General features: G+C 52.0%; 1 protein-coding gene across 1 annotated transcript; it reads right to left on the bottom strand.

Moving 5' to 3' along the window:
* Nucleotides 1-1,524: 1,524 nt before the first annotated feature.
* Nucleotides 1,525-13,553, bottom strand: PIF1 (PIF1 5'-to-3' DNA helicase). The gene is made up of 14 exons (XM_077881477.1): nucleotides 13,164-13,553; nucleotides 9,655-9,756; nucleotides 8,281-9,207; nucleotides 7,309-7,441; nucleotides 7,098-7,223; nucleotides 6,832-6,985; nucleotides 6,626-6,740; nucleotides 6,443-6,549; nucleotides 4,672-4,811; nucleotides 4,199-4,305; nucleotides 3,456-3,543; nucleotides 3,194-3,339; nucleotides 2,397-2,588; nucleotides 1,525-2,214 (listed from the first exon to the last, which is right to left on the bottom strand). Exons 3-14 carry the CDS (start codon nucleotides 8,836-8,838, stop codon nucleotides 2,155-2,157), a joined length of 1,926 nt encoding a protein of 641 aa, XP_077737603.1. The 5' UTR covers nucleotides 8,839-9,207; nucleotides 9,655-9,756; nucleotides 13,164-13,553; the 3' UTR covers nucleotides 1,525-2,154.
* Between the last annotated feature and the right edge of the window lie 6,032 nt (nucleotides 13,554-19,585).

Here is a 19,585-nt window from a genome sequence, read left to right on the forward strand (position 1 = left end):
GTCGTCCAGGGGTGGTGACAGGGCTCCTCCCGGCCAGCTGTTCCCAACTCCACTCCTGTCATTAGTTCTAGCCTCCTTGGTTTCCACTTGGATCCTAGCCTGGGTTTCTGGGCTTCATATCTGTTCTTTGAGCTAGCCTTCCATTCCCTTCCTTTCCTGCTTGTTATCTTGAGTCAGGTTCTTCTGTTTCCATCCAAGAACCCCAAATGGGGCAGAGCTGCTAGAGAGCACAAGACAATGCCATCTGTGCTGAACTGGGTAGTCACCAAAATGTGTTAACAGGAAGGAGTGAAAAAAGCAAGGTGCAACCAGATTGTAAGGCTCTTGAGGTCAGGTCCCTGGTGAGGTCTGCTCACAGCTGGATCTGCAAGGAGGGCTATGTCATACGGGCGGATGGGAAACACTGACTTTCAAATGGCAAACCATTTAAAGGCCTCCATGATCGCCCACTGTTGGCGGGGGGAGGGGTCACCCTGAATGACTTGGTTTCTCTTAGGAGGTATCTTCTATTTGGGGCAAAGGGTTCAAGCTACAGAAAAATAGCTCCTCAAGATCAAGAAGAGTGGTGACAGGAGCGAGACAGGTAGGGGTTGTCCAGGGGTGAGCCTCCGAGCACCCCTCTGAGCCTCCACATCTTGTCTGTCAAAGGAGTGCAGGAACCAGACAATACTGTGCTCTGCAGACATCATGATGATAATCATTAGTGATCATACATGTTAATGACAGCTCCTGAGTTCCTGTCACGTGGCTGGCCTTTCCCCCAACAACCCTACATGAAAGTCAGTTACAACCTGCACTTTATAGATGTGGACACCCCTAGACATGCCTAGAGTCACACAGCCTGTGCTCCACAGGCTGTAGCCCTGCCTCCTCCACGAAGCCCACAGGGAACATCTGAGGCCGCTTAGCCCTTCTAGCACTGAGCTGTCCTATCCATGGTCTCCCCCACTTAACCAGACACCCCTTGAAGACCTGCTCTGTGCTTGGGCCTCAGCTGGCTTTGGAAGACAAGGATAAGTGTCTTCAAGTACCCAGATTTCATGTCGTCGTGCAACTGGCATGGTTTCACTCCTCCTACCATGGTCGATTTTACATTTAAAATATATTTTACTCATAACTAGGGAACCTTAGTTTTAGAGCCCCTAAACAATTTCCACCAGACTTTTTGATCAACAAGCTAGTTTGTTGATCCTGTTCAAGCTGGAGCCCCACCTAGCCAGGCACAAAGTGAGAAAGTTGCAACAGGCCCATTTCCTGCCATGTGGATTCTCTCCTGTGTCCTTGTCTGACCGCTGGGCAACAGTGATTCACCTTGTCATTTCATTGTGAGTCATCAATTTTGGGTAACTCAGCTTTCCAAATAACCAGTGATCCTAACAAAAGCTCACATGAGGGCGCCATGAGCTCAGTCATCATGATGTAAACAAACACCTCTGTGTGCCCTCCTGGGGAGAGGGCCTCAGCAACAGGTGTAGCCAATGCCTAGAGCAGTGATGCCTTCTTAAAGAGAGCAGAAGACTCAACTTGCAGTTGAGTCACAAGTTTATTTGTCCTAAATAAATATAATCTGAGAACATCCATCTCAATACCCCTAAATACTATTTCTTTTCCAAAAAAGCAGCTTAAGATAGAGGCACATGGTTTGCATTGTATTCTCAGGTTAGGCGCAGGAGGGTGTTCGTCCTGGCTTGGCTAGCCTGGGTCTAGCTGTGACAGTAACCCCAGGTTCCCTTCTCTGTTTGGGGCCTGTACTTGGCCTGAGTCTCCCAGTCCAGGGCTCCTATAGCCTGTTCCTGCTCCTGGAGTACCTGTTTGCACTGCCTCTCCCTTCTGCAGCCCAAAGAGAACAGCATTCACAACTCTGTGGCCCTGGGCCAGCCCTCACAGAGAGCTTTGTTCTAGAATACCAGGTGCTACCACAGGCCCTGTCCCACTGGCCTGGAAAGGCTTACTTCTTTCTCAGGGCAAGGGAGAAACAGAGGCACAGCTGGCAAATGGGTAGGAAGTGCTCACCCTTGTACCCTGGCAGAAGGCTGAGAGCCTTAGTGGAGGGAAAAAGAGACACTGGCTATCCTCCCCCAGTTATCCCCCAGGACCCTGGTCCACTAGGGAGGAGGAAGAAGGGGAGATCATTCTTTGTCTTCTCTTTGAGGCTCAAAGATTTGGGTCCTCATTCTCCTGGTCTGAGGCTGCCTCATCATCATCTGGAGACTTCTGGATCAGAGAGGGAGAAACCTAGTCATGGACTCATGCATTTCCCCCAGGGCCACAGCCAGCATCTTCTTCCCTCTTGACCCTGCTCCCAGCAGAGCCAGAGAGGCTCTACACCACAGGCCCTTGGCCTTCCCTCTGTCTAGCTCCCAGGCTTCCCGCACCATCGAGTGACTCCTTCTTACCAGGCTGGGGCCCCTGCCCCTCTGCAGAGTGGCATAGAAGCTCAGTACACGAGGGTCACAGCGAACCACCATGGGATCAAAGTCCAGCACACGCAGGCCCTCCAGGCTGCGGGCCCGGGAGAGGGCCACATAGGCCTGGCCACTGGCAAACACACGACCCAGAGAGATCTCCACGCAATCCAGGGACATGCCCTGCGGGAATGGAAGGACAGAGCCAACTCATCCTGAAATCCCTTGCGCACAAGAGCCTGACCCCAGCTATACTGGCCCAGCTACTGCCTCCAGATCTCTTCAGCCAGTCCAGAGAGCCTAAAGGCAGAGAGGCAACAACTGGGCATCTGAGTAGGAGAAGCTCCAAGAGACATAGATTGAGGATTAGAGTAGAAGGATGGGGGGGCGAAAGCAAAGAGCTCAGGCCTGGGTCAGACAGGCACGGAAATGTGTCCTGGCTCTGCCTCTCTCTCTCTCTGTGACCCTGGACAACTTACCCAACACTCTGAGCTTCAGTTTCCCCTTCTGTTCTGACAGGAACGATGGTCACATCTATACCTCATATGGTCATTATAAGGGTTAAATGTAACATCTGGTAGTGGCTCAGAAAACAGCAGGAAAGGAGATGACAGAGGAATGCGTACGGGAAGAGATGAGGAAGCAGGATGGGAAATGCACACAAGAAAGATTAATTCTACCGCTAGTCTGGAACTTTCCATCCAGGGCAAGCTCAGCCTCCATAAAGGCCTTAAGAACCCCCTCGAACATGCCCCAGCCCTATCCTGCCCCCTGCCCTGCCTGCTCACCTGGCTCTTGTGGATGGATATTGCCCAGGCCAGCTGAAGGGGCAGCTGCCGCCGGCTGAGGAGCTGGCCTCCAGTGGCCTGCACTGTCCAGCGGTCAGCATGGATGACCTTGGTGACTCCGCACAGGAACCGCACCTGGGGCAGCCCTGAGGGAGGTGTAGAAAAGCCCACCTTTTGGTCCTGAAGTGAGGAGCAGGCCTCACCCTTCCACCCTAGCCTCATCCTCACACACACCCTGGGGCCCTGCTCCCTCATCACTTACCTCTCCCCTCCGTCTCAAACCCCACGACCACCCCTCGGGCGCCATTCACCAGGCCCCGGGACACTGCTAGGTTCTTCACCAGCATCACCTGTGAGGGAAAGAGAACATGAGGTGTGGAGAGAGCAGCCTATTCCCACGCTTGGCCTCAACCCAGCAGTCACTGCAGCAAGTCCAGGAAGCTGGGAGCACTCCTGGAGAGGCACTGAGTCCTGACCCGTAACTCTGTCACCGGCTCATGGTGACTCCTGTGACAAGCTGCCTTGTTTTCTCTGCTCTTGGTTCCCCCTAGCATCAAAGGGGAATGACATTGGTTATGTGCCTCAGGAGGGGGTAAGGAGCAATAAGATAACGCGCATCACAGGCTCTGAAAATGCTCATGTCTGTCATGGGGTATGTGTATGGGCCAAAATCGTGAGGTCCTGTCACCCCTCTTCCAGCCTTGAAGTGCCCCTCAGAACCTGCAGAAAGTCTCCCACGTGGCCCACCCCACATCATAGAAAGAAGCAGGATGCTCTCACACTACACAGAAGCGGACACGGAGCGCCAGCAAGAGGAAGGGGCTTGATCAAAGCACTGTTGCTGGTGCCCCAGACCGAACACGATGAGGGCAACAGGAGGCTGCAGGCAGGAAGATGAGTGGGAGCAGGATGGAGGGAGTTCACTGGGGTCACAGCCGGGCCCTCTGGCTATGGAGCTGCCTGGGCAGAGGTGCAAGGACCAGGGAGGCTCTGCTTCTCACGCACCTGGGCCCCTAGCTTTAGTTGAAGGATCTGGCTAACAGGACACTGGGCATCCAGAGTCCGGGCTTGCTTGGGGTCACTGTCCATGGCCTTAAAGCTGTGTACCTCACCTAGGAAAAAAGAGTTGGGCCAACAGATTACAAGTCACTGATTTGTGGCTCAGTTAACAAAAACATATATTATACCAAGTGTAGAGGACGGTAGTGGGGACAGCTCAGGCAAGCTGGCACTTTGGAATCAGGGGCCTGGGTTCAAGTTTTACTTCCAGCATTTATTGGCTCAGTGATCTTGATGCATTCAAGGTCATGCCTTTCAAGGTCACAGTTACATCTGCAAATGTAAGGGCCTTTATAGCCAGAGGTTGGGGGCCTAAGTATGCAAATAACCCCCAAAGGCCAAGGCTGGGGGGTGGGGGACCCACACCTGCCTGAGGGCCCCTCCCAGCTGGTCTGGCCCAGCCCTGGCTCCCTGCTCACCTGGCAGTTCCTGCAGTCGCTTCTCATTGGTGAGGGCCACGTCATCCTGGTGAGTGCAGAGCCTTGTGGCCACAATCCCATCTCGCCCCACCTTGTGGGAGGCTGTGGCCTGGAGCTGGCGGGTCACTTCATCTGAGCACCTGTAGGGGCTGGGCTGTCAGGGCAGGGCCCACCTGAACACCAGGGAAGGTGGGGCACATGGCTGATATGGCTCAAGCAGTAGGCCATGGGTCAGACTTGAGGATTAGAAAGGGGCACCAGGGCAAAGTGTGCTGGCTCCCCAAGCAGGCCAACTTGCCTTTCCCTACTTGGACCTGGGGAGCGATCATGGGCAGGCACCCTTCCCTATAAATAGCCCCAAGTAAGAGCTAGCCACTCTCCCACCCTGGTGCTCCTGAGGAAGTTGGATATGATGAGTGAGCACAGGCCAGAGGTTTAGAGGACCTAAACAAGGCACTGATGTTAACACCCTGTCATACTGGTAGCCTATAATCAGGTCAGCCTCCAGGCTGCAATCTTCTAGCCTCTTGCTTGCTGCCTTGGAGGCAAAAAATCTAGCCTGTGCTTCTTTTCTTTCTTCCTTTCTTTCTTTTTAAAGTATATGTCTTTATTTATTTATTTATTTTATTATATAACTTTTATTAATTTATAATTATAAAATTATATATAATTATAATTGTAAGTTATATGTTGTATAAATATATTTATGTTTATTATACATGAATATAGATATAAATATAGAAATACAATAAATATAAAATTTAAATATTTTAGAATTATTTTTAAATTTTAAATTAAAATTATTTTTAAATATTTTAAATTAAAATTTTAAATATAAAATTTATAAAAATAAATTTTATTAATTTATTTTATTTAATTAATTATTTAAGTAATCTCTACACCCAACAATGGGGCTCAAACTCTCAAACTCAAGATCAAGACTGGCAAGTTCCCCCAACTGAGCCAGCCAGGTGCCCATAGCTTGTGTCTCTATCCCAAGTCTTCTTCCACTTGGGAGAAGCCTGGGTACCCCAGCAAATCACTGGGGAGGAGGGGGAGCAACTTAGGAACTCCATCTCACTGCTCTGCCACTTGGTGTCCCTCTTGTTCCCCACATTGGGTGGTGTGTGCTGTGCACCTTACTACCTGCCTCATATGTCTGTGAGAGGGTTCCTTAAGCAGAAAAAGCCCCTCACTACCACCATCTCCTCCCCTCATTCTGTCCCTATCTGGTTTTAAAGGACCCCCCCTGGCTCATGGCTTCTGCCTTCCTGGCTTCCTGCCTCCTCCCACATTAGAGTTAGTCCTAGCATTTCCACCTTTCCTCTTAGCTGGGACAAAATAGGATCATGTCTGTGACCTCTCTTTTTCACCAAGTGACCCCACAGGATCTACTAATGGAAGGGACTTGGGCTTTTAAGTCAGGCCAGGTTCAAGTCCTGGCCCAGTCCACTTACTGGCTGGAACTTTGGGCAAATCACTTCACCTCTTTGAAGCCACCCCATTTCTGCATCTGTGAAATAGGATTAACATCTCTGATTTCTTCTTCTGCACCCAGGTGCCCATGCTTCCCTAACACCTATTCTGTGCCAGGGCCTGTGCTGGGTGCTAGGGACCCAATCTTGGAGGAGGCAGGATCCCAGTACTCAGAGTGTGACCATTTTCTATGGGGCCATGAAACACTTTTCCCCTTCTCCGGGTCCCTGTGCTCCTTTGTGACCCATGCTTGACTCCTCATCCCATGGTCCCTTCTCTGTTCACCACAGCCCACCTTCCCAGTCTGACAGCCTGTAGCAGAGAGATGAAGGTCTGGTCTGCCTGCCTCCACACCTCAGTCAGTTCCAGGGTCACTGGGACACACCTTTTCCAGCTCTTGGCCTGGTGGGGACAAGGTAGGAGTTTCAGGGAGAAGAGCAGACACTTATGGGGGGCAGGGCCAGGGGGTCAGTGATACCTGAAAGCAGAACTTTGGGGGCTGGGAGCCCTTGGTTACAGGTGGCAGCTGCAGGAAGTCCCCACAGATGATGAGCTGGATCCCTCCAAATGGCTTGTTCTGCTGCCGGACAGTTCTAGAGAGGAGCATGGGGTACTTTAGGATCTGGGGTAGGCAGGTTCCATATGAAGAACCACCAGAACACAGTCCTTACTGCATATACTGACCTGGCCACAGCTTCCAGCTTGTCAAACAGGTCCGCCTCCACCATGGAGATCTCATCAATGACTAGCCGCTGGCAGTTTAGCCAGCCCTGCTTCACAGCTGGCCGCTGGGCCAGGGCCACACACTGCGCCAGGGGAGCCTGGCCTGAGCCAATGCCTGTAAGTGACACTTCAGCCTGAGACCTTAGCCCTGTCCCAACCCTGACCCTCCCGTTCCTTCTCAAAGGCCTGGTTTGCTTTCAGTTCAAGCTCCAGAAGTCCCCACTTACCTGCAAAGGCGTGGAGGGTGGTACCCCCAATGTGGCAGGCTGCCACCCCAGTGCTGGCAGTAGCCACAGTACCTGTGGGAGGCAGTGAGCCCAGGATACGCTTCAGCAGATAAGATTTCCCTGTCCCTGGGCAGAGGGTAAAGTCAGGGCCACCTGCTCCTCCATCCTACCCCATCAGCGTTCCCCAACCCCTGCCCCTGCCACCAATTACCCGCACTCCCAGTGAAGAAGACGCTCTGGCCTTTCAGGACAACCCTCAGCACAGCAGCCTGTTCCTCAGAAAGCTGTGGTTTGGTGGGGGGCAAGCTCAGCCTCTTCACAGGCAAGGGCCACCTTGGGGCTTCCTGTGGGGGCACAGGACTGTCTTAGGGCTTCCTACCACCCCTTAGGCATTTCCTCTCCCTTCTTAGCCTGGGTGCCATGCTAGGCCTACTCTGTGCCTCTGTGGTTTCACTCCTTGAAGCCCTTGCGCAGCTTTGGCTCCCCTGGAGATCTTACCAGTTATTCGGGGTCAGGTCTCTCCTTGAGGAATAGATCATAGCCAGGTCTCCACTAATCCCTGGTACCCACACTATGTGGGTCTGGATCCTCCATCAGCTCCCTCTCCTGGTCCCCCTAGATCTCCTGGCTCTCTCACAGGTCCTTCCTCCTCACTTCTCTTCCTGTCACAAACCCGTGTCTCTCACAGCAAAACCCTGCCTGGTCAGGGTCCTTTCTTGCTCCATTTCCATCTTCTCCCCAGCTTAGTCTCACCCCCCTGTGGTCTGTGATCCACCTGCCCCAGTTCACAAACACGGTCAAACCTACCAGACTCTGTCCCCAACTGCTCAGACCTGTTGGCTGCCCCTGACACTGCAGATCACTTCTTTCCAAAAGCTCCTCTCCTCCTCCAGACCAACAGTCTCCTACTTTTACTTCTAAAATCACCTTTCTGGCCTCCTTCTCTACTTTCTCTTTTCATACGACCCGAGCCCTCGTTTCCTATTCTAGCTTGCACTCATGAGAAGCCCATCCCGGTCATACTCAGATGTCCGATGGGCATCTCCCCGGAGACAACCCGCGACCCCTCCCATACTGCCACCCCCACCCCCTACCCCCGCCCCACACTTGGGCCTCCTTGGTCTCTTCCATCTCAGCGCCCCCCCCCCGCCCCCCCGCCGCGTCCCCGGTTTCCCATCCTCACGGTGCTGGGCTGGGCTCCCGCGCAGGGTTGCAAGGGCCGCTTCACGGGCGTGGCGCGCGGGTCCCGGGTGGCCACCGCGCGCCGCAGCTCCTCGGGCTGCACCGGGCTGATGGTGACGAAGTCGCGGGGCCGCGGGCCAAGCAGCTGCGCACGGGCGGAGGGCGGCGCGGGCCCCGGGGCCGCGGCCAGCTTGAGGCGCAGCGTGCGCAGGAAGCGCCGCAGGCGGTCGGGCGGGCAGTCGGAGAGCAGCAGCTGCACGGCGCCCGCCCCGGGAGCGCCGGCGCCGGGGAGCCGCAGCGTGCTCCGTCCGGCCGCCGCGAAGCGCGAGAAGAGGCGCGCGGCCCGCAGAGGGAAGCAGCGCGGCGGGCCCGGGGGCCCGGACGCCCGCAGCCGCAGCAGCAGCTCGCGGCGCTCGTTCCGCCCCAGGCTCAGCTCGGCCGTGCGCAGGGCCTGGCGCCTTCGCGGCTGCCCGCCCGGGCTCAGCTCCTCCACGGCCACGCGGCACCGCAGCTCCGCGTCCTCGAATTCCGCCGGCGCCGCCGGGGTGCCCGACGGCATGGCCACAGCCTCCGCAGATCCGCACAAGGCCCGGGGCGCAGGGGCCACGACTCGGTGGGCACGACGGGGAGCCCAGCGGGGCCGCAGAGGCGGTCACCGGTAACACAGAGGTCACGGCGACGGTAGGGGGGACCTGCGCACAACCGAAATTCCTGCCCTACACCGTAATTTCCAGAGCGGTGGATGAGCTGCGCCAAAGCACCCAGGAACGGGGAGCCTCGGCTGCCCCACCTACGCCGCGGAAGCGGGGTCCTGAACAAAAGGGAAGCCTGCTTCCAAGAAGCAGGCCGGGCGAGGGGGTGCTCAGAGTCCGAGGAAGCAGGGAAGGTCAAGCGGAGAGATGCGCAGGGGACCTTGTCTTCCGGATACCTTCAGTGGGTTAAAAGAAAAAAAAATTTTTATCTTAAAGATTTTATTGATTTACTTGACAGCGCACAAGCAGGGGGATCAGCAAGGAGAGGCAGGGGGAGCCTGATGCGGGGCTCAATCCCAGGACCCGGGGATCGTGACCGGAGGTGAAGGCGGACGCTCAACCAGCTGAGCCACCCAGGCGCCCCCCTTCCGTGGTTTATATGCAGCCAGGGCAATCTCCCCATTCCCCCCGTACACAAGTGAGAACAAGGAGAAGCTCCAAAGACTGGTGGGAGGCAGGGTTGGTGTGATTCCCAAGCCCTGACTCTTCCCATCTCCAAGGCGGGCACAGGGTGGAGAAATCGCGGGGGACCCTGGCGCTCGGGAATCCCTGTTTCCTCCGTCTGACCCACTCGTCTGCACCCTCCCGGCAGGGACCCTTTGGAAAATCAGACTGTCTCCCACCTCTGGGATCGCGCGGCCCCTCAACTTGCACCGGCCCTCGGGGGAACACGCAGGACACAGCCGGCCAGCGGGTGCAGCTCCAGCACTGGGAACTTTCAAATACTAGTGGTAGAAAATCACCCTATTACCGGCCGGATCTTTAAACACCCAGCCAATCCGAGACAGGGGCGTGACAACGGGCGTGTTTTCCGAGGAGTTCAAACGCCTAGGGCTTGGGCTGTACCAATGGCACCCGGTGGAAGGAGGCTTGTGGTGGGCGAGCGTACCGAATCTCGTGCACCAGTGGGAGAGGGGGGGAAGGGGCGGGGTGCCATGTCACCCAGTGCGGCTCGAAAGTTTGCTTTTAGAGCCGTGCCTCCAACACACTTTTTCTCCTCTCTAGCTCTCACACTGCGGCTGAACTTGGCTTTTGGGAAGAGCTGCTTCTGATCCCTCCCACTGGTGTTTACTTTCACTTAGCGGTTGCCCACTCCTGGACCCACCACCCCGAGGCCTGCCGCTTCCGTTGCCTAACCACCCCCACCCCCCACCCCCATCTCCGCTACTCTTTCCGCCCTTCTGTGCCTCTGTAATGGTCATTTTATTTTAGCCTTGTGTCTCCCACCCAGCTGAGACCCATAGGTGAGGAATTCCAAGACCTGGGCCAGGTGCTCAGGGAGTACGAAGGAAGCCCGTGAGCCTCTGTCTTCAGGGAATTCATATTGCGCTGGATGCCCGGGTAATTTATTTTTAATTATCTTTTCCTCCCCCCACCCCCCTTGAAGCTTGGAATTACATAGGTGGAAGGGCTCTTACAGGTGAATCACCCTCCTCATTTACTGGATTGCCCTCCTTTTTCAAATGAGGAAACCAAGGCTCCAACGGATTTTACCAAAGTCACATAGCTTGCAGACAGCAAAACAAAGCCTTGAACCCAAGTCTAACCTGGTGTGAGCATCTGCTGTTTACTGCCCCACTCTGCTCCCAGGTGACTAGTCTAACTTCATTAAGGGAATCCAGGCTGGCACTGGAATCTCAGCGCCTGACTGCCTCTGCAGTGCCCCAGCCCTGCCAGTTAAACTCTAAGCAAGTTTCCTTAATGTCTCAAGCCTTTGTTTCCTCACATATATATACAATGGTGAGAGATGAAAATATGATGATTGCATAATTGTGACTATACTAAAAACCACTGAATCATGTGCTTTAAATGGGTAAAACTGTATGGTACATAAATTATATCTCGGGGGGCTTCTGGGTGGCTCCATCCTTTAAGGGTCTGCCTTCGGTTGAAGTTATAATTCCAGGATCCTGGGATCAAGCCATGCATTGGGCTCCCTGCTCAGTGGGGAGCCTGCTTCTCCCTCTTCCTGCTGCTCCCCCTGCTTGTGCGCTCTTTCTCTGTCAAGTGAATTAAAAAAAAATTTAAAAATGTATCTCAATAAAACTTATGAAAAAAATCAGGAGAAATACTGTTCCTCTTCGGTGCTGTCTTGGCATATGAATACCCAGTAGCATAGGGAAATTTTCAACATCACTGTGGCAGGCAGAATAATGGTCCCCTAAGATGTCCCTAACCCTCGTAATCCCCATAATTTACGAATATGTTACCTTGCGTGGCAAAAGTGATTTTGCAGATGTGATAAATTAAGGATCTTGAGGTGGAAAGATTATCCTGGATTGTTTGGGTGGGCCCAGTGGAATCACAAGGGTTCTTATAAAGGAAAGGGAGGCAGGAGAGCCAGCAAAGGAGATGTGATAAAGAAGCAGAGGTATGGGATGCCTGGGTGGCTCAGTGGTTGAGCATCTGCCTTTGGCTCAGGGCGTGATCCTGGAGCTCTGGGATGGAGTCCTGCATCGGGCTTCCTGCAGGGAGCCTGCTTCTCCCTCTGCCTGTATCTCTGCCTCTCTCTGTGTGTTTTTCTCATGAATAAAGAAATAAAATCTTAAAAAAAAAAAAAAAAAAAACCACGAACTTAAAAAAAAAAAAAAGCAGAGGTGTGTGTGTGAGAAACAGAAAGATTTGAAGATGTTACTGCTGGCTTTGATGATTGAAGGAAAAGAGCCATTAATCAAGCCATAGAATTTGTGGTAATTTGTTAGAGCAGCAATAGCACCAAGAAACTAGTACAGTCACACAGCCAGAAAGTAAAAGAACTGGGATTATGAACCCAGGCCTGTTTCCAAAGACCCTCGGTTCTCTCTTCCCACTACCCTTTGCTTATAATGGGCCCAGCACCATGACAAACAGCCTGCTGCCTTCCCCTTTCCCTCTGTGGAGTACCCCAGACTGCCCCTGGAGAAGGCACGGACACTTCCACATGGATTTTTTCACCAACATTTTTTTTCTTTTGACTTTCAAACTTAAAAAAAAATTCAATATATGTAACATATAATTTGCCATTTTAACTATTTTTAAGCGTATAACTCATTGCCATTAAGTACTTTCAAATGTTGCATAACAATCATCACTATTTCCAGAAAATGTTCATCATCCCAGTGTATTTGTCCTCATTAGACAATATCTTCCCATTCTTTCTCCTTGCAGCCCTTGGTAACCCCAACATTTTATTCTGAAAATATTCCAACATATACAGAAAGGTTGAAGGAATTTTGCAGTGAACACCCATATGCCCAACACCAAGATTCTACAATTAGTATTTTGTTGTATTCATCACATGTCTAGTCATCTGTCCATCTCAACATTCATGAATCCATCTGCTAATGCATTCTAAAGTTGCAGACAACAGGACACTTCACATCTAAACATTTCAACATTAATTGTTAACTAACATTAATTAGTTTATGCTTTTTTCCCCCTTAAATAGGCTCCATGCCCAAATATGGGGCCTGAACTCATGACCCTGAGGTCAAGAATTTCATGCTCTACGGACTGAGCCAGCCAGGCACCCCTATGCTTATCTATGTATTTATTTTTAAACGTTTTTTTTTTATTTATTAGAGAGGATGAGAGTGGGGGAGGGGCAAAAAGAGAGGGATAAGCAGACTCCCACTCTGGGGAACCTGATGTGGGGTTCAATCCCAGACCCTGAGATCATGACCTGAGCCAAAGTCAGATGCTTAAACCAACTGAGCCAGTCAGTTGCCCCTATGCTTTTCTTTTTTATGCTTATCTTTTTTTAAAAAAAACATTTATTTATTCATGAGACAGAGTGGGGCGGGGGCGGGGGGGTCAGAGACACAGGCAGAGGGAGAAGCAGGCTCCATGCAGGGAGCCTGATGTGGGACTCGATCCCCGGTCTCCAGGATCATGCTCTGGGCTGAAGGCAACACTAAACCGCTGAGCCACCCGGACTACCCTTTAATTTTAAAAAAGAATTATTTAGAAGAGCAAGCACACGAGCAGAGGGATTAGCGGGGGGCGGGGGGGGGCAAGCTCCCAGCTGAGCAGGGAGCTGGACATAGGACTCGATCTCAGGACCCTGGGATCATGACCTGACCTGAAGGCAGAGGCTTAACCAACTGAGCCACCCAAATGCCCCTATGCTTTAATTTTTTTAAAAAATAAATACCTCAGTGAGAAATTACTGGGTCATCGAGGGGTGGCACAGTCAAGGCTCGGACTCTCGGTTCCCGCTCAGGTCGTGATCTCAGGGTGGTGGGATGGAGCCCCAAGCCTGGCCCCATGCTCAGCACGAATCTGCTTAAGTTTCTCTCTTCCTCTCCCTCTGCCCCTCGCCCTTGCGCGCTCTCTCTCTAAAATAAATAAATCTTTAGAAGAATGCTGGGTCATCGAATAGGTGTACATTTAGTTATGAAACTGCCAGAGGTTCTTCCCAAGTGGTGAGTTTGTAGGAGTAGCAACGACGAGTCCTTGTAGGGAAAGGAATCGAACGAGTCACTGGGAGGCAGCTTAGCAGCTGATGAACGGAGCTCAGGCCCCGCCCCCTCCCCGTCCCGGCGCCGCGGGCCGGTCAGTCGGATCCTGATTGGTCCGTGGGGAGGGGGCGGAGCCAGGGGATTTCGCGTCGAGGGCCGGACTTCCTCCCCTCCCCCGCCCCCCGCCTTTGGCAGCCGGGGCGTCGGCGCCCCCGGCGCTGGGCTCCCTGCTGCGGGAGCCGGAGCGATCCGAAAAGCAGCGCAGCGCTGCTCCCGGGTCTCTCGCCTAACCCCAACCCTGGTTTTAATTTAACGCAAACTCTCCGGAAGAACGAGTTTTCGTCTTTATGAAATTTCCTCAAGAACTCTTTGCAGACGTCTCATGCGCTCTCTTTCACAGGAGGCCTCAGTTTTGGTCGCCTCATTAATAAAAATCAACAGTGACATTGATAGCACAGGACTGGGCGGTTTACAGACTGCGTTCTCCTCCGTCATCTCCTCTGATATTTAAAAGAGACTTTACAGCCCTAAGCTTACAGGGACAGTGTCGGAGAGATGCTGAAAGGGTGTCACCTGGGAAGGCTTCATCACCGGGTAGTTGACACTCATTTCGTTGGACCTCTGGTGCAGGTGACCCTCCCTCCTTGAAATCCTCCCTTCTCTTTCCACAACACACTCCCCTTGTTTACTGGCTATTTATATTTATTGGCTGCTTCATCTAGGTCTCCTTTGCTAACTCCTTTTCCCCACCCAGACCTCTCAAGGTGGGAGGACTTTTTTCCCTCCTATCTTTTCCAATCCCATGGCTTGATTATCAGCTGCATGCTGATTCCCAATATTATATCTCTAGCCAGCTGTTCTCCCCTGAACTCCAGACTCTGTCTCCATTTGTCCTCCTGCTATCACCACACAGATGCCTAGCTGGCATGTCAAACTCATTTTCTCCAGAACAGCTTTTAATCTCCTTCCCCAGCACCATATAAACCTGTTTTTCTCCTGTCTTCGTCTCAGTAAATGCACCATCTTTTTTCGCTCAAGTTAAAAACCCACATCATATTCTTGTTTCCTTCTTTACTTACCACATCTAATCCACCATTGAAATTTGTTGTTTCTCCCTCTAAAATGTATCGGGGTCCTTTTTGTTGTTGTTGTTTTTAAAGATTTTTTTTACTTATTCGCGAGAAACAGAGAGGCAGAGACAAAGACAGAGGGAGAAGTAGGCTCCATGCAGGGAGCCCTATGTGGGATTAGATCCCTGGTCTCCAGGATCATGCCCTGGGCTGAAGGCAGGCACTAAACCCACTGAGCCACCCAGGCTGCCCTCTAAAATGTATTTTGAATCTATTCCCTCCATCCCCACTCCACACCCTAGAGCTAGCAGCATGTCTTCTCTCCCTGGATTCCAGCAGTAAGTCTCCTAATGTCACTGGCTTCCTAGCTTCCACTCTAATCCCCCACAATACAATCCTTTCTCCAAATAGCAGCAGATGGGATCTCCTCAAACATATAAACACATTTTGCTACTTTTAAGCCCTGGATGCCTCTCTAGGCAATTCCTCTTGGAATAAAATCTGTGGTCCTTGTCACAGCCTGAGACCTCCCTTCCTTCCACTATGAATTTAAGTCTACCACTTTCTTTCTTACTCACCGTGTCTGTCACACTAGCCTCCTTGGTGCTCCTTGAACACTCATAAGCCCATTTCTATGCCCAGGTCTTTGCACTAGTATTTTCCTCTGCATGAAATACCTTTGCACTAGTATTTTCCTCTGCATGAAATACGCCTGGTTGGCTCAGTCTGGAGAGCATGCGTCTCTTGATCTAGGGGTGGTGAGTTTGATCCTGAAGTTCGGGGTAGAGTTTACTTTAAAATAGGTAAATAGGGCAGCCCGGGTGGCTCAGCGGTTTAGCGCCTGCCTTCAGCCCGGGGTATGATCCTGGGGACCCAGGATCGAGTCCCACATCGAGCTCTCTCCATGGAGCCTGCTTCACCCTCTGCCTCTGTCTCTGCCTCTCTCTCTCTGTCTCTGTGTAATAAATACATTAAAAAAATTTTAAAAAAATAGGTAAATAAAAATAGCGGTTTTAAAGGGGGAGAAAAAAAAGAAATGCCTTCCACCTCACTCTTTTTGTGGCTCTGTCTCATCTTTCAGGTCTCAGCTGAAATATCCATGTATTTGCATATATTGCATATATTATTTGAAATAATTACCACCGTAGGTTTAATTAACATCCACCATCTCGGGATCCCTGGGTGGCACAGCGGTTCAGCGCCTGCCTTTGGCCCAGGGCCTGATCCTGGAGACCCGGGATTGAATCCTACGTCGGGCTCCTGGTGCATGGAGCCTGCTTCTCCCTCTGCCTATGTCTCTGCCTCTCTCTCTCTCTCTCTCTGACTATCATACAAAAAAAAAAAAAAAAGAAAAAAAGAAACACTATATAAAAAAAAAAATCCACCATCTCATATAGACCCAATAAAAACAAAAGAAAACAAATTTCTCCCTGTGATGAGAACTCTACTCTCTTAATATCTTCTCTATATACCATAACAGCGGTACTAACTATAGTTATCATTGTTGCACATTATATGCTAGTACTTATTTATCATATAGCTGGAAGTTTGTACCTTTTTTTTTTTTTTTTTTTTTTTTTTTTTTTTTTTTTTTTTTTTTTTTTTAAGATTTTATTTATTCATGAGAGACAGAGAGAGAGAGAGAGAGAGAGAGGCAGAGGCACAGGCAGAGGGAGAAGCAGGCTCCATGCAGGGAGCCTGATGTGGGATTCGATCCTGAGTCTCCAGGATCATGCCCTGGGCCGAAGGCAGCGCTAAACCGCTGAGCCACCCGGGCTGCCCAAGTTTGTACCTTTTAACTACTTTCCCCAACCTCCCTTCTCCTGTCCCACCCTTACTGTCTCTTGAATCTATATCTGCCCCTACAATCCTCATAACCACTGGCCTGGTTCAGGCTCCATCACCTCCAACCTAGATTTTCTGTAACAACTTCCCACCCAGGGGGCTGCCCCGTCTCTAGTGCTCTTGTCACCATTCTTCACACAGCAGTCATAAAATGAGGTTTTAAAATAAAAATCGTGTCCACCCTGCTTTGATGCTTCAATGGCCCCCTGCTACTTGCAGGAAGAATTTTACATACCTGAGGTCAGCATTCAAGGTCCATAGTGCTCTAGCTTCTGCGGGCTCCTCGGTAGTACCTTTCTGAGCCTCTCCTGCCTCCCCACCCACCCCTGCTACACACGACTGCACAAATGTGCCTACAGTTCCCCTAGCAAGTCACACTGTTCTATCAGTTCTGCTTTTGTGAGATGTCCATCCTAATGGAATACAACTCAGTCACTCCAGCCCTTCTTGTGAGGAGCTCTCACCACACGCTGTACACTCATCAGAGCCCTTCTAAAGACTTGTCCGCCTTCCTACTGGCTCTGCAGCCCTCCAAGGCAGGGCCTGGATCCTGTGTGCCTACTCATACAATGCTGCCAAAATATTTAGTAGAGAGCACAGCCTCTGGAGTCAGGTGAGGTTTGATTCCTTCCACTACCTCTCACCAATCAAGGGACCTGAAACAGGTCTAAGCCTCGGATTCAAGATCTGTTCAATGAAGATAACAATAGTATCTATCTCATGGGTCATTTATCCACTTTTGTGAAGTTTTTTATTATTTTATTTTATTTATTTATTTATTTATTTTTAATTTTTATTTATTTATGATAGTCACAGAGAGAGAGAGAGAGAGAGAGAGGCAGAGACACAGGCAGAGGGAGAAGCAGGCTCCATGCACCGGGAGCCCAACGTGGGACTCGATCCTGGGTCTCCAGGATTGCGCCCTGGGCCAAAGGCAGGCGCCAAACCGCTGCGCCACCCAGGGATCCCCTATTTTTTTTTTTTAATTTATTCATGAGAGATACAGATTGAGAGGAGAGGCAGAGACATAGGCTCCCTCGCAGGGAGCCTGATGCAGGACTCGATCCTGGATCTGGGGACCACGACCTGAGCCAAAGGCAGGTGTCCAACCGCTGAGCCATCCAGGCATCCCACTTTTGTGAAGTTTAAATGAGATACATGTGAGGAGTTTAGTACAGTGAACAGATGACAGAGGTTCCCTAAATTCTTTTGAGTGAATAGATAAATGCCAGGATAAAGTATTGGAAGGCACCCAACTTCAAAGGCCCTCAATAAGTTTTGTTGACTAAGTGATGTACATGCAAAACAGACTCCATCACCTCCACAAACAAATGTTCAATGACTTCCCATTGCTCCGAGGTTAAAATATAGTCCTCTCAACAAAGCCCTCAAGGCCCTGTCTACACTGAACTCTGCTTCTCCAGCCTGGCTGCCCTACACTCACACTACTGTTTCATGCCTCTTTGCCATGGCTCATACTCTCCCCTCTGCCTACAATGCCTGTCTTGCCCCTTTGTCCTGATTTTGGTGCTTTTCCTATGTGCATTTACCTTCACATTTAATATATGGTTTTCTCATCTGTTTACATGCCTTTCTCTTCTGATAGAGGACAGGGACTCTGAGCCTTGCCATTATCTTTCAGCCATTAGTGTAAAGCCTGACAAACAATTAAGGCGAATAAAATATTTGTGTTGGATGAATGCATGTGGTGTGGAGGCAACAACTAGAGGGCTGGCGTGGGCTGGATGGGGAAACTGATGCCAAAGTGGCTATCAGTGGCTTATTCTCAAAAGTGGTGGAACTTGCTGGATATGAAAACTGACCTTACCCCACCCCAACCATGAGCTGCTTCTGTGCCACAACATGAATTCCTCAGGGTCTTTGGTCTCCTGTAGATGGAATCTGACTTTCCAGATAAAGGATCTTCTGAGTCCTCAGGCATGAGGTGCCCAGCTCTGGACAGGGAGTAAACCACCAGGGATAAACCACATTGAAGGAATAAAACCTTGTGGTAGCTGCAAGAGGTTGCCACATACATTGACTTTCTCAGATCCCTAGGCTGGATTTTCCTCATCCTTTAAGATGAAGGAACCCAGGCCCAGGCATAAAGAAAAAGTATGCTCCTATCTTCCTCCCCCTTGGGCCAAGGCTACCCTTTTCCATATAGGGCTGTAAGTGGCTTGGGGACCTGAGGGCTAGTAGAAGGCAATGAAAGGGGAACTTGGCCAACTGTGCAGCTGCTGCTATAGCAGCCAGAGCCAAAGGAGGTCACCATTGATCCCACTTAGACTTCTTTCTGCTGAAGCAAGCTTGGGTAGAGTTGGCTAGGCGCGCAGAAGGAAGGGTTGGGGTGGGCAGGAATGGTGCTGGAGGCTGGGATGTAGCCACTTCCTGTCTCTGGGCCTCTGTTTCTCCAAGTGTAAAATGAAGGCGCACGGTGTAACACTCACCCCAGCAAGGCTGTTGAGGCTGGAGGATCACCGCTGGATGGGGGTGGGAGGTGGAGGGTGACCCTCCGATATAGGAACCAGGGAGAACAGCTCTGAGCAATGTCCAACGAGGGCAAGACAACACTGCATTTTGGGACCCCTTGAGAAGCAGCGGTAGACCGCCCCGCCCCCCGCAAGGGACCTCGGAAGTCCAGACTCCCAGCCCCAAGTCTTCCCGTTACCCAACTCTCGGGACCGGACGCGAGGTCCAGGCCCGGCCCTTCGAGGAGGTTCCTGGAAGAGGAGGACCAGGTCGTCGCCACTGCCCCGGCGTCGGGGAAGAAAGAGGAGGAGCCTCTCGGTGCCCCCGTCTCTGGGCCGCCCAGGACGGCGCGGGCTAGTCGGGCAACCTCAGCCCTCCAGGGTCTGCAAACCTCAAAGGCGCAAACCGCCGGCGCCTCGGGCGCTCGCCGGTCCTGCCGCACCCGGGCCCGCCCCCGGGCCCCGCCCGCGTCCCTCTCGTCCGCCTCTGGCCGGAAGCCCCCTCCCCCTCCCTCCGCCCTGTCCCCGCACCCTCTGTCTCCTCCCAGTCCCTCTCCCCGGGCGGGTCGGGGAAACCTCTCTCCGCCCCGTCCCTCCCCCTTCCTCCGTGCGGGCTCCTGGGTCCAGTCCCCAAACCCACGCCCGGCCCCGCCCCGGCCCCGCCCCGCCCCGCCCCCACAGGCCCCGCCCCCGCATCACACAGGCCCCGCCCCTCGCTTCCCGCCCGGG

This window comes from Canis aureus, chromosome 32 (genome assembly GCF_053574225.1).
Source record: "Canis aureus isolate CA01 chromosome 32, VMU_Caureus_v.1.0, whole genome shotgun sequence".
In the NCBI taxonomy this organism is placed as follows: Eukaryota; Metazoa; Chordata; class Mammalia; order Carnivora; family Canidae; genus Canis; species Canis aureus.

Coding starts and splice junctions, on each gene's coding strand:
- PIF1 (XM_077881477.1), bottom strand. CDS start 8,838: ATGCCGTCGGGCACCCCGGCGGCGCCGGCGGAATTCGAGGACGCGGAG. Junction 7,224..7,308: donor CTTCTTCACTGGGAGTGCGG/GTAATTGGTGGC, acceptor CCCTCTGCCCAG/GGACAGGGAAATCTTATCTG. Junction 3,340..3,455: donor GTTTGAGACGGAGGGGAGAG/GTAAGTGATGAG, acceptor CACCTCCCTCAG/GGCTGCCCCAGGTGCGGTTC.